The following is a 14,817-nucleotide window of genomic DNA, read 5'->3' as shown; positions in this document are numbered from 1 at the left end:
AACATGCTTAAGTGACAGGGTTTGTACAAGAATATACAAAAAGTCCTTAAGATTAATAAGAAAAGACTTCTTTAAAACCTCAATAGAAAAATGGAAAGAAACAACAACAAAAAACCCCCTAAATCCTAAATACTTTACTGAAACCCAAATGACATATAGCGAATAAACACCAAAAAATGATCTGTTGACCTTCCCAATAATTAGGGGAGTACAAATGTAAATAACAGTCAGATATGGTTCATTTAAATTGACAAAAACTATTAACAATCTGATAAACGCAAGCTTTGGTGAGAATATAAAGCCACTGGGAATCTCAAGCATGGCTGATGGGAGTGCAGGTTGGCACAACCATGGTGGAAAGCAATTTGGTGGTATATCAGAAAACTGAAAGTCTATAAAATCCCAAAACCAATTGTTTCATTCCTAGTTGTCTTCACTAGAAATACTAGCACATTTGGCGAAAACACTGATTACAAGAATGTTTACTATAACTCTGTTTAAATAGTAAATGTCCATCAAAAGAAGAATGGATAACCAAATTGTGGTATAATCACGTAGTGGAATACTCTATCACTCCAAAACCAAATGAACTGGGACTACCTGTACCAACATAGATAAACCTCAGAAACATTATATTGAGCCTTATGATACTATTTATATAAAGTTTAGAAACGTAGAGTATCATGCTATAAATAATTTTTGAGTTATGCGTGTATAGCAAAGAAATAAAAACATTCATGGATAAATACCGTAATTAGGATATTGGTTACTTTGGGAGAAAAGGAAGCTTTGAAATAGAAACATGCAGATGATTTCAATTTTATCTAATTCTTAAAATTGGGCAATTCGTGCATGCCTAACATTTTTTATTGGTGTAAAAAAAAAAGTTAAAGAGAGATAGAAGGTGGGTTGGTGGATTAGGCAAAAGGAACGTGGTGAATGAGAGTGGTGGGAGTGGGAAAAGATGAGTGGATAGCAATGAGTAGTCTGGGAGGAGAGCCAAGGTAGTAGAAGAAATGATTATTAGGTGAAAGCAGTCCAGAAAGGACTCAAAATGAAAAGACGAAACTTAAAGATACATTTGGGGACCTGGAGAGAATTTTGAGAAGATGCGCTTTCAAAGCAAAGCATAAGGACAAAATATTGCCCAGCAGTGTTTTGGACTAACCAGTGGAAAAGAGAGCATGGACTGGAGAATGGAATCTAGTAAGGTTCAATTATTTTGTGAGTGATGTTAGGAAAAGGATTGAAGACTTGCTTGCCAAATTTTCAGATTCCAAAAAGATAGGAATAACTAATATATCGGACAGAATCATAATTTTTTGAAGGTATGAATATCCTGGAATGAGGGCCTAAAGACAACAATATTGTTGCAATGGTTTAAAAATGTGACACAATACACCTACAATGTTTTTCAAGTTACCTAATTATAAGTCTTGATTAAGCCTCAGGGTTTTGGTATATCATAACATTAATGTGGCCAACTGTGAGATGTTACCATAGAAAAGAAATTTTAGACACAGAGTATCTGACTAGTATCAGCAATTGTTCTAAGCGGTCGGTTTAAGTGCAGGGCAATGATAAATTACAAAATTAAATTAGGAAGGTGCCAAGGGAAAGAAGCCAGAATGTTGAGGATGTAGGCAGTACTTGGGAGCTACAATGAGACACCTCAAGAATTTGGAAACAAGATTGCCCTTTGAGAATTAAGTGGGGGGAAAAATCCACTTACATGAGTGGGATTGACCAGCTACTGGACTAACCATCATACTATCTGTACATGAGTGACTACAGGTGAGTTAAATATAGGGCGGTAGGGCTGGAATGTGATTCTAATAGAGGAGGAAGAAATCTAATCAATAGTGGTATTCATTGTCTAGAGAAAGACTGGGTAAATGCACTTGGTAAGGACAGCATAGAGCACACAATAATTCTGACTAACGGGTTATAATTTGCATTGTAAATCAATAAGTCAACACTCTAATTTATACCTCTGAGTCTTGCATTTGGATAGTATTTATCATGTACTGACAAATTTGAGTTTCCAGACCTAAACCTGGAAATGTGAGGTTGTATGACCTTTCTCTGCCATAGGCTCCTTCTTTGTCATGGAAATACCTAAGGACACTAGGACATTAAGGATGTTTAGCTGAGAAAAGAGAAGCTACAGGTCAGCCCTGATACCTATACCTATCTTTCTATATTTAAGGTTCTCGCAGGAACAGAGTTACACTCTTTTGATTGTTGGGGCAATGAACAGACCAAATAACAATGTATAGAAAATACAAAGGGCTGCGATAAACATTAGGGTGCATGTGCCCCCTTTGAATCAGCATTTTTGTATCCTTTGGATAAATACCTAGTAGTGTAATTTCTGGGTTGTAGGGTAGTTCTCTTTTTAATTTTCTGAGGAACCTCCATACTGTTCTCCAGAGTGGCTGCACCAGTTTGCATTCCCACCAACAGTGCAGAAGTGTTCCCCTTTCTCTGCATCCTCACCAATATCTGTTGTTTCCTGAGTTGTCAAGATTTCATCTAGCCAGAAGGAGGAACACACTAAAAATTTTAAATTCTGACAGTGGAACAGTTATCTCTTAGTAGGTTTTATGGTTATGACCATAAGCAATGGATAAAGTGTGGAAAACTACAGCAAAGGACTATCTCTTTGGAGCACCATTGTCATGACAAATCACCCTCTGCTGACTTCTTTCCTAGAACTATGGAGAAGGCTCGAGTCAGTGTCTCCACTCCTTTCCTCTCTGCTCTCCTGGCAAGGGCAAGGTAGAAAACTTTGACTAAAGGCTCCATCAAGGCTTCATGCAATGGAAAAGGGAAATTTGTCAAAGGGAAATATCAGAAACTTACTATGTTCTCATCACTGCAAATGTAGAAGTCACCTATTTGTCAGGTATCCTAGAGAAGGGATTTCTATGCTAGAAGGAAGTTGGCAAAGATGATTTAAAAGGAAGTTCTTTGTTTTTAAAAAGGAGTTGATATATTATTTTTGCGCTCCTTCCCTTACGTTCATCTGTTTTGTCTCTTAAAGTCCCCATATGAGTGAAACAGAAGAGACTCATAAATATGGAGAACAAACTTAGGGTTGCTGGAGCGGTTGTGGGAGGGGGAATGGGCTAAATGGGTAAGAGGCATTAAGGAATCTACTCCTGAAATCATTGTTTCACTATATGCTAACTAATTTGGATGTAAATTTTAAAAAATAAAAAATAAAATTAAAAAAATTAGGGATACAAGAAACAGACAAACAAACAAAGGAGTTGAGAAGTAGAATTGATTACTGAGATTCAGGGTCATTAGGAAAGTCATAACAAGGGAAAGATGGGATGCAGCTAACAGGGAAGTGAGCCACTGAGTAGACATAGTGGTTCAGTGGACTAATCACTGGCAATGGCCATTGAATGTCATGGGCATTGGTGCATCATGGGAAGGTTTCAAACAATGGGAGACATGCAATAAAATCTTCTTTAGGAAGTTTAATTAGGTAACTTCTAGTACATTGAACCAGAGAACAGTAAGACCAAAGGCAAGAAGATCAATTGTTTTGAAGTCCTGAGCCAGAGTGATAGCAAAAGGAGGAGGAGAAGGTAATTCAGGAAAAGGAGAAGAAGGAGAAAGGGAAGAGACGTTTCTCAAGGAGTGTCCACAGAACTAATAGGGAAAGGAGAGAGTGAGAGTAAAAGGTCAAGAGTGACTCCAGGTTACAAACCTGGAGATCTAAGAAAGTGATAGTACAGCTGGAAGAAAGATGATAACTTCTAATTTAGATAGATTGAATTTGAGATAATGGATATCAACTAGTTCGGGCTTGAGGCTTAGGGGGAGATGCCAAGGCTGGAAACATAGGTCATGGATGTAGAAGTTTCACTACAGGAGGTTATATGAATAGATGATTTTCTATAAGAACAGAGTATATTAATTATATACTCTGCAAAAGGGCAACTATGTATTTTTAGAGAGAAGTAATCACTAAGAACTAGAACCATAGAAGTCATTTCAGGAATAATAAACCTTGAACTGGCTTTTAAAAGAATGGAAAGGGAGAAGGAATTCCACACTGAGACTTGCTTATAACTAGGACTGAATAGCAGACATAAAAATGGATCGATCTGCACAATCCTTCTAAAAACTAATTCTTTTTATTCTGCCATCCATCTGCTCATGCCACAGTTACAGATAGAGCAGTGGAAGAAGTGAGATGTGACACCAGTTAGTAGGTGAAGAACACAGGAGAATGACTGGCCCTCCAGATCTGCCTGGTAGGATGCTGATCTGAGGGGACAGATGACACCCTGATGACAGGGGACCTGCCTGCCTTAATGGGTAAAGGTGGCGACACAGAACTCACCAGTTCTAAAATTCTGAATTTGATATCTGTTAAAAATAAGCAACTGATGAAGGAAACAAAAGAAATCACTGACACTAGTGACCTCTAGTGGAAACAGGCTTCAGGGGAATATGTATATATATATTTGTATTAGATTAGATGAAATTCAGTGTCATATTCAGCCAATTCATTTCTGCAGGAGTGTGAAGGAAGGGACTGCTAGAAATAGCACACAAATATGGCCCAGAAAGTGGAAATGTACCAGGAATACTTGTGTTTTGAGTCAGACTAAGTTGATTAATGTTCTGAAAAAAAAAAATATGGACACATAATTGCTGTCAAAGACATTAGCTGAGAAAAGAGTGTGTGGGCAATGACTTCATTGGCCACCGGGGGGATTTAGTATGTTCCTGGCGGCCAATAAGTGAGCACGCTGACAGTCTTGAGGAGGAAGCCGCACTGGTTGCTGGTACACCTTTTAAACATTAAAATGTGGAAGGAAGCTGTGATCTCTGAAATGTGTACACATTTGGTAATTCAGTATTTTATGGCCCAAGTCCTGTCTCTTTCCTGTCTGCCTGGGGGCTGTCTGCACCAAGTATTAGCAAATGCTGTTGACACAAGAGATGCTTGGGAGACTTGGTCTTTGAAATGGGACTGATCTCATGGAGGGCCCATGCACAACCAAGAAGGGCAACATCAAACCACACTGGGCACTCCACATCTACCCTCTTAGGGAAGCACTTTCAGAATATATAATCTTGACATTGAAGAGTAGCAAAGGAATGGGAGACTTGAGGGAGATTATAAATTTGTCTGATCACACTGGGGGCTAATGATGAGTGAGTTGAATTAAATGGGGGTGGGGGTTAGGAAAAGGAGTAAAAAAGTAAGATTTTTTTTTTTTAATGGAGATTCTATAGAAATACACAGAATCAGTGTTATCAAGCCCCGGGCAACTGTCACTTCTGGCAACAGAGTGATCCTTGTCCTTGTCTTATGTTACCTATGCGGCAGGAGGCATCATCCTGCCTTCTTTCATTATTCAGCCTCCTCCACACACCCTGCTTTGTTTACTGATGCTGTTGGCAGCTTGGCAGATCTGCTTTTCCCAGGATTTGCTCCCTCTCTTCTCCATGTCATTTCAAGGATAGAGAAACAGCCCTTAGATAAGCTTTTGTGATAATTCCACTCTGGTCTGCAATTTCCAGGTTCTGATCTCCATGAATGGGCAAAAGGCAGCCTAGCCTCCCGCTAGGTCAAGACTGCTCTGGTGTTATTTCTTAGACGCCAAATTAAACCCCAGAGCAGAACCAGTATTAAGGGAACCAGTATTAAGTGGTCTTTCCTCTTTCCCCTGCAAAGTTCCTTTCCCACAGGATACATACAATCCTTTGGCCCTAGAATAAGTCATTTTGGGAGTCTAGTTTAAAAACTAGTTTACTTACGGAAGATGAGCTAATTATTTTAATTTGTTCCAGAGCTTCTGTCAGGCTGTCTTCAATCTCAGAGTCATCTAAAGAGAAGAGGTCCCCGGCGCGGGAAAGATCTTTTTGTCCTAAAACCAGTCTGAACAGCTGATGCATGATGGGAAATTTGATAAGCAATTGACCTTCGGCAGCCCCAGGACCATGTGTTTCAGTTATCACAGGTTAGTAAGACAGAAACATGCAGCAGGAAGTATATACTTCGTAGTCCTTGAAAGATCATTTTTCTCCAGAATTTGAGGTCTTCTTTGACACTCTCTGGAAAAGAAACAAATGAAACAATGTTGCTGTTAGTAGAATGGCATGGGCTCAAAATGTAACCTCTCCATCTAGCAGAGAGAGGGAAGACAGTTTGGAAATGTGCAGAGAGTCACAGATCCTGGCTTGGTGATCTTCAAATGAGCTCTTCCCTTATTTATTTTCTTTTCCCCCCGGAAAGATCCTGTCAAAAATGTGTAGGTTTCTCTGGAATTTAACAGGAATGTTAAAAAGCGGCTTAAACCTCACACTTATTTTTCTCCTTTCTGTATCCTTCTCTGTCATTCTATGCCACAAGGAAACAAGTGGACACACAACCCTTGCCATATTTCCCCCAGATTCCCATGGAAAGCAAACAGAAAAGGGCAATGAAAGGAAAGAGGGAACACAGAAAACACCCACTGCCTGGTTTTCTCTTTTTTCCTGGACATGGAAACCAGTGCTTGCCTTCTTGGCCAGGTTTCTTTCCTACACTGACAAGAGAAACTCCCCCCAGCATTGCGAGGCAGGGTAAAGAGGAAGCGCTTTGGGATCAGGCAATCTTCCCTCTCCTCCCACAGTTGAAATAATAAAGTCCCACTATACTTCTTACTCAATTAACAGTCCACAGAGAGAAGCGCAATGGCACAAATTAAATATCTGATTTTTCTCATCAGCTCCCTTCTGGGCCTAATAAAATCACGGACCATTTGCAATGGTAGAGACCTTAGCAATCATTTATTTAATGACTTCCCAAAGGCTCCACAGTAACTGCAGGAGCGCTGTTCCCCTGACTTCAGGCCAGCGGGCTTCCCCTATGGTTTACAATGAAGTGGAATCGTCTCGTGTAACTTAAAAATGAAGACCCACGTGCAAAGAGTAACAGCTGAGGGTGACTTATTTCATATAAGAATATAAGCAATAGGCAAGTCTGCCCAACATTTCGTTCTGAATGTGTTCCCCAGAACGATTTTGAAAGGGACAGGGGAGTCTGCTGCTTCCTCGGGTGATCTTAAACCTCCCCTCTGAGCTCCCACTGTGTGGGCACCTCTGTGTGCTGAATGCAATTTTATTTTTTAAAAAAATTTTTTTAACGTTTTTATTTATTTTTGAGACAGAGAGAGACAGAGAGACAGGGGAGGGTCAGCAAGAGGGAGACACAGAATCTGAAACAGGCTCCAGGCTCTGAGCTGTCAGCACAGAGCCCGACGCGGGGCTTGAACTCACAGACCGCGAGATCATGACCTGAGCCGAAGTCGGCCGCTTAACCGACTGAGCCACCCAGGCGCCCCCTGAATGCAATTTTAAAGGCTAAAGATACACACTCTCCATGCAATATGGTCTCTAAATGCAAGCCAAATCCTTCATCAGGCACTCAGTGCAGTTTGTAGGCCATTGAAGGGAAGTGGAGGGTAGTATTGCCTACGTGCGACTTTTGTGTTGCTCACCAGCTTCAGAAAAATCATACCCAATACTTATACATGCTTGTCTGTGTGCCATGTGCTGTTCTATATGCTTTGTAAACATTAACTCATTTAACCTTCATAATAACTATATGAGGCTATTTCATTCCCATTTTAATGGTGAGGAACCAAGGCATTAGATAACTTGCCCAAGCCATACAGCCAGTAAACTGTACAGCTAGGATTTGGATCCAGAGATTCCAGTGCGACCCTCAAGTTCATAACCACTATCGTATGCTGGTTCCACATAAGGCTCCATGTGAGGCTACTGTTATAAGTAAAGACCCTCAGAGCATTATTAACATTTGAGGATGAAGATATTGGTAGAGTCATAAAGCATGAAAATGAATTTCTCTTTCCTCCTACACTGACCCTGCATCCTTGCCCTTCTATGCCCTGGGCTTTAGGCCTACCAGACAGCAGGCGAGTCACAAGGAACAGAAGCTTAGAGGAAGAGAAAAGCAGCAGAGTTGGGGATGAGGGGGAGAATTCCATGGGGTGGAGAGAGAGCAGAGAGCCCTACAAGTATGTGCCCCGGCAAATGTGGAAGGGCGAGTTACAATATCTACAGGGAAAATTAGGACGGCATGTTCCCCTTAGGACAGAATTTTCCCCCTTAATGCATTCTCCCCGTAGCCTCAGACATTTACAGTGACAGGGTCTCAGTGAAATAATATTCAGAAATATAAGATATTAGACGGACACTGGATATGATTTCCCCTTGACCAGTCAGCTTCTTGGTCAATATCTGGCTGTTCCTGAAGCACATTCAGCTGTCCCAAATGTATCGCAGCTGGAGTTCTGAGGAGGACAGAAATACATGCTGGTGGAGGGGAGCACCCCCGGTTTTTCCTGGGCTCCTTTTTCCTTTATTTATTTTGAGAGAGAGAGCAAGTGGGGGGGGGGGAGAGAAGGAGATAAAGAGAATCCCAAGCAGGCTCTGCTCTGTCAGTGCAGAGCCTGACACAGGGCTCAAATCCACAAACCGTGAGACTGTGACCTGAGCCGAAAATAAGAGTCCTGTTGAGCTCAACCAAATGAGCCACCCAGGCATCCCTGGGCTTGTTCTTTACTCTCCACACTTACAATGACACCTGGTATGAAGTCCTACATTCATGCTATCACTACTGAGTGTCCATAATGTGCAAAACATTATTGTTCAAAACACTGCCATCCGTGAGAAATTTTACACATTAAAAAGTGGGGTAGGGAGAGGTGAAACTTACACCAAACATTTTACAATACAAGGATGACCCAGAGAAAAGTCTCTTGTATACTATAAAGGAAGTTTGGGGAAGTACAAGGGAGAGAGAGATCTCTCCTAGGGAAAGATGATGAGGAAGGACTTTGTGAAGGAAATGGTGCTTGGGCTAGACATTTTTAGGATAGATTTCATTCAATATACATGTGCTGTGTACATACTAAGTCAGACGCTTGTCTGCAGACTGAGATTCAAGTCCTAGCCTGGTCACTCTGGTTGTTGGACCTTTGGTTCGTGCTTTTCCCTTCTCTGAGCCTCAATTTCTTCATCTGCACAATGGGGCTAATACATGCCTAGTCTATCTCACCAGGTTGTTTTGAAGATCAAAGCTAAAACACATGAAAGAGCCCCTTGTCAAATAATGACACCAACAGCTAATGTTTAGCAGGTGTTTACCATGTGGCAGGCACTACTATGAGTGTTTCGTAAGGATTGAGTCACTTAATTCTCACGACGATTCCATGTGATGAGAAACTGATGTTCAGAGAGGAAAGCAACCAGCCCAGGAACACCCAGGGAGTAATTAGTTGCAGAGTCAGAACCGAGGGCAGTTGCTCTCCCAGAACAAAGCCCTGTCAGTTGCGTACATGACCATGTGTGATAACTATTAAACTGCCTCCCTTCCATCAGTCTTCATTTAAAGAGCACCCCACATGGTATACTATACTGCCCCCTTCCTGCCTAAGGATCAGCAAGGCATGTCATTTATTTTTCAGCAGCTCTGGTCAATGTTTTGCTCAGGTGTCTGGCTTCTTTCTCCTGTTGATCTCTCTGCTACGGCAGAGAAGGTCAGCGACAGATCAAATTCAACCTCATCCTCTGAGAAATTCCCTGCCCTCATGAACGCCACAGTCCTGTGACCTGTATGCCTGTATACACGTGTTCACCAAACACACACAAGCACACGCATATGTACACAAATGCACATATGGGTGCACCTCAGATGCTTTCTATGCACCAAGCTCTTTGCCAGATACTTTCTTCTCAGTTCTCCCATCAACCCTGCAGGTAGACATTATTACCAAAGAGGAAACAGGACTGGTGAGATACCGTGCCAAAGGTTACACACAGAGCCAAGATTCACACCAAGTAGGTCAGCTTCCAAACCTCGTACTTTTTGAATTACAAAAACTGGCTTACAAAATTCCTCTTACTCCCAGCTTTTGCTCTCCTAATTTCTGTCCTTAATCTTTAAGGGACCCTAAATTGGAGCCCACTTACTCATTATTTGTAATATATATTTTTAAGCAGATATTGGTTGGCAAGTCAAGTTTCTGTAAGGAGAAGCAGACACCACACAAAAAAATGATTATGCACCAAGGGTGACACATTTCAGGGAGTCCCAGCCGTCCCCACAAACTGGCTTTACCTGCGTGCTACTCCTCAAAGGCAGTCAGCTTGCTGTTACTCAGCTATAGGTTTTGAGCCTGGGCGCGAGACTAGGGCAGCGGACTCCGAGGGCACAGCAGATGGAATCCCCTCAGCTCAGTGAACCTGAAGTTGTTCATTGCGGTGGCGGTAGTGCTGGGTGAAGAATTCAAGGAATGCAGCCTGATGCCACTGGCAGCTCCAGAGCTGGTCAGGTGACAGGCTGCACCTCACCCAGTGCAGAGTCGCCTCTGAGTGAAATGCTCTGTTTCCTGGGGTGAAACAGAAAGCCTGCTCCAGTAAAGTAGAGTTGTTTTTAACAGAGAAAACAAAACTCCCTGTGTTCGTGAAAATCTATACTTTCCCTGGGAAGAATGGGGAGGGGGTGGGAGGTGTTGGGGAGAGAAAGCCACGCAGGAAATAGTTTCAGCAGAAACTCAAACAGGTGAATGGAATGACTATTGGGAGCCATTTCACAAAGCCTGGGGAAGAGAGGACTGCGGCTTAATGAACACCTCCCTCCCTCTCAAGATTTCACACCCAGAATTTGAAACACAGAGCGTTTGTCCACTAAGAGTCCCAGCTCCTAAAGCACTGATCCTCTTGTTCTGCCTCTAGATTAATATTGTTGAAAACTTAAGGATGGAGAAAGTTGCTGCTAAAAGGAACAAACTACTAAACAAAAATGCATACCTTCTTTTCCACTCTATTTGCTGGGAGGTTCATAAAAATCCACTTGGATTTGCCCTTTAAGTCAGATTTGTACTTTAAATATTGCAGCGACGCTCAGAGAATATGTTATCTTGCTGACACTCCAGAGGAGGAAAAGGTACTGAAACTCTCAACACTTAATGGTTTCAGTGCTTAATGGTGCATTAAAAAACATGTTTTTAAATTGTATTATTCTCTACTCCCAACTTATCTGTCCTTATGGAGGGTCTTCTGCCCATCAAATCACCTCTTTGCTGGCAAAACGTACAGGAAGCTGTGCGGCAGGCAAATTCATCTGTGTGGTCACAAAGATGTGACTCCCGCGAGCGCTACCCCACAAAGGCATGTGGTCAGAGGGGTCACACACTACCATTGAACCAGGTCATATGCCCCAGAGGAATGACCTTGTAAATCATTCTAGACATTTGGTGGTCAATCACACTTTTATGCCATCCACATATGGAGAATTCTCTTTAAGAGTTTTCTTTATAAAAATGGAGAAGCCAGGCACCCATGAGCAGGTGTAGCCTTTCACTGGTAATTTTCTGGCTTACAGCTAGTGATGCAGTCTTCTCTTTTAAAGGAACAGACTGTATCTCTTTAGGCTTCCCTCTTCTTCATTCTCCATTCCTTATTAATGGCTCTTATCGCTAGGTTTTATCCAATTTTCTTCCATTTTTAAAGGAATGTAGTGTCCAGATTTGCACATTTTATGGAAACCCAGTAAGAAAAGCAGAGTGGTTAAGAGTGTGGGAACGCAAACACAACTGGATTCAGCTGTATCATTACTGGGGTCGATCAATTAATTCCTAGAGCCTCAGGTTCCTTATTTGCACCTGAGGATTGTGATATGGGTTGTTGGGAGGTTTTATGAGATTATGTAAAGCATTCACCACAGAACCTAGCATATAGCAACCACACAAGAAGTAACAGCAATCATATCCCTAATAATGTCATTATTCTTATAGGTCATTTTCCTGTACTATGTCCCTATGCCATCCCTTCTAAGAGCTAATATACTGCTGTACTGCTATCCAACACTGAGTTCACATGTTAAAGATATTTTATAAAGTCCTTTTTCCATTTGGGTCATATTTATAGCCTAATTGTACTCTCCCCCCAACCTAAATCTGGGTAGTTTATACACTATCTTGAATGTGTCCATATTAGTTTTTTGGCAAATTTGTTCCCTGGAGAGACAGCCTTACCCCCCCCCCCCCTCAACCATGGCTAAACAGTAACTGAATTTTTTACAGAGTGGAAATGGACTAAAATACAATGTAACTCAGACTTTTTGTGGCTGGGTAATCCAAATACCCGAGTTTCCTACGTAAGTGTAGTGCTCACTCCCACATTTATAGGCAAGGATGGAGTGTATAATTCCCTCTAGGACACCAGCGGGAAAAGTTCTTTAGGACTCTTCAAGGTGACCTGCACTCAATGGGCACTAATAAAACATTGCTGGTTTATTATACTATGCACTGGTAGATCTATTAAATAAAAATACATATGAACCAGTGGACTTAATTGAACCACTATTGGGATACCACCTGTGGAAAAAATTGAAGCTCTTTGGGAGGTTTCAATAAACATAATTAACTCAGGAAGCCAATTTATTCTGTGAAAATTAGCCTCTAGCTTCCAACTTCGGGTTAGAGTATTCCCTGGTTTCTTCACATTAGACAATTCTAGAATAACAACATTTATTTACGTTATGCTTTGGATAACACTACTGCGCATCAAACTTTTCTCATTTTATTCACCTTATTATATTATATTATATATTGCCCACTGACTAGGTTAGACCCATTTGGGTTCTAGAAAATTTAAATAAAGTTCTCGGATAGATTTTCCTTTGAAAGAAAGGATTAAAGATTCTTTTCAAGGAGCATCTTTTTCACACAGTGTGAAAGAACTACAGGCGTTCCCATGGGAATTGGCCGCATACATTTCAGCCCTTCCCACAAGATGTCTATTGTTCCCTGTGCGTCTCTCGGTTTCCTCTGCCATGACATCTTGCTACATTCACTTCTACTGAAAGCCTCTGAGGCTGGGTTGTTCCAAACGATGCTAAAGGACTCAGTCCTTGGTCTTTTTCTAGAATTCATACTAAGTTTGTAGCGGGCTAATTATCATAAGCACATACAAAAATAGGCTTGGTGACTTATTTAGGCAACAGTTCAAAAAACATATTCTATTTGAATACATATCGCAACTTATTGAAGCACAAATAGGAAATACTTTCTTTCATTGGAAATGAGGGAAACATCTTCAAGTCTAACAAACTTTCTAAACCAAGAATTTGCGATCTGTAATAACGACTTCATAGTGTATCCATTTTCGTAAATTTTGACTTTGCAGGTCATATTTTCCTAATTGATATAAATCTTTGTATAAATTGAATAAATATTATATAAATATAAATATGAGTAGTTAATATAAATCTTGCTAAAATTTTTAATTCCAATTTTGTAGGGTTTTTTTCCCCAGAAAACATACCCAAACTCTCAAATTACAAAGAAAATTCACTGTTAAATGTGTCTTTATTTACATTTAAATTCCATATACTAAACACCTGCATTGACCAATTCAAATAATGTCTTAAGTATTTTTTCTATTCTTTAAATTGAAAACATACATGCTTCAATTTAAAATGTCATGGAATCCAATGGTTGGTTACTATAGCAATTTAAATATGTATTTAGAAGAACAAAAAAGTAGTTAGATTCAATACTGATTTATAAGATAACTAAAATAAATATCAAAGGAAAAAATGACAGCAACAATAAACAGTAATGGTGACTGCTCAACCCACTGACTGGAAAGATGCTTGAATTTTCTTTGAAAACCATAGGCAGGGCCAGCTTCTTTGCTGGTTGTAAGATGTTTCTTGAGGTAAACAAAAGTGTGAAATAGAAATGAGCCCAGACAGTTAAGGAATAAAACAACAATGCACATACTATGAATCTAGAAGCACAAATTTCTGCTCCTGAGGCCTAGAGACATGTTTTAATAACCCACAGAGAGGTGGCTTTTTTACCCTAATAACCGAAAAGCATGCATACAGGGCTAGACACACAACTCCCAAATGTGCTTTATCTGCATAATCAGCCAGCCCCTGGAAGTTTCTCTGCCCCACTCCCGCAGCCCACTCCTTCATCACTGCAGCTGCTGACATTTACTTTAATTAGCTTTTGTTTTTGCTGAACAAAAGGACAGGGGAAAAGATAGCCATACCTCTTAGCACAGGAAACTCTGGCCATCATAGGAAATAGAAGGCAGAATGCTTGATCTTTAGAGTAATTCGGCTGGAACCCATGACCATGCTCAGAGGCAGCCCGGTAGCCCCTGCCCCTTCCTGTCCTGTCCTGTCCTGCTGGCAGGCTCCGTGCTTCCCTGCGCTGCTTGTCAGGCTGGCTGTACACTTGATTCCCTCCCCTGGACTCACCGTGTGGAATCGGGCAAATGAGTAACTTCTCCTCTCTCTCTCCCAGCCTTCTGCTTAAAGCTAACAATTGGCACAAAGCTTCACCTCTTTCTACAGTAGGTTTATAGGAGCTTCTCTGAGCAGGTCGGTAGTTTGAGACAGAGTATTAGAAGATTTGCCTAACAACCAGTAACTTAACTTCCGTTAATGAATAACTCACTTTAAGGAATCAAGGAAGTTTTAGGTTAATATCAGATGTAGAGCCTTTTATCTGGCAGGCATCAGTGAAAGGCTTGGTGTGGAATGGAAAGAGGGAAGTAGTGGAATGAGATAGTATTTAAACCAAAGACGATGGAAGAAAATACCACAAGAGAAACAAAATGGCTTGTCTAAAGGAACAAAGTCTAACTATGCTATTGGTATTGCTAGTGAAACACTGAACAACTGAACGAAGCATCCCAAGTACCACTGGGGATTTCTCCAGGCCAGCACTGCTCTTTCTTGCGCCAATCCAAGTTGCT

The 14,817-nt window shown here is 41.0% G+C and overlaps 1 protein-coding gene across 12 annotated transcripts in view; it reads right to left on the bottom strand.

The window, feature by feature from the left end:
- Positions 1-14,467, bottom strand: part of VEPH1 (ventricular zone expressed PH domain containing 1) — a 252,221-nt gene extending 237,754 nt beyond the window's left edge. For 6 of the 12 annotated variants that reach the window (XR_008297873.1, XM_027061542.2, XM_015066020.3 and 3 more), the window contains exons 1-3: positions 14,107-14,294; positions 10,160-10,430; positions 5,791-6,087 (exon numbers count right to left, since the gene is read on the bottom strand). Coding sequence is in view for 11 of the 12 variants with exons in the window: in XM_027061542.2 (XP_026917343.1) it covers positions 5,791-5,928 (138 nt within the window). In the remaining variant the exon portion in view is untranslated. Of the gene's footprint in view, positions 1-5,790; positions 6,088-10,159; positions 10,450-14,106; positions 14,296-14,317 lie in introns of those variants that run through there. The other 6 variants (XM_027061543.2, XM_053221274.1, XM_053221272.1 and 3 more) reach the window with 5 other exon arrangements.
- Positions 14,468-14,817: the final 350 nt, after the last annotated feature.

This window comes from Acinonyx jubatus, chromosome C2 (genome assembly GCF_027475565.1).
Source record: "Acinonyx jubatus isolate Ajub_Pintada_27869175 chromosome C2, VMU_Ajub_asm_v1.0, whole genome shotgun sequence".
In the NCBI taxonomy this organism is placed as follows: Eukaryota; Metazoa; Chordata; class Mammalia; order Carnivora; family Felidae; genus Acinonyx; species Acinonyx jubatus.
This window is presented reverse-complemented; position numbering and strand designations above follow the sequence as displayed.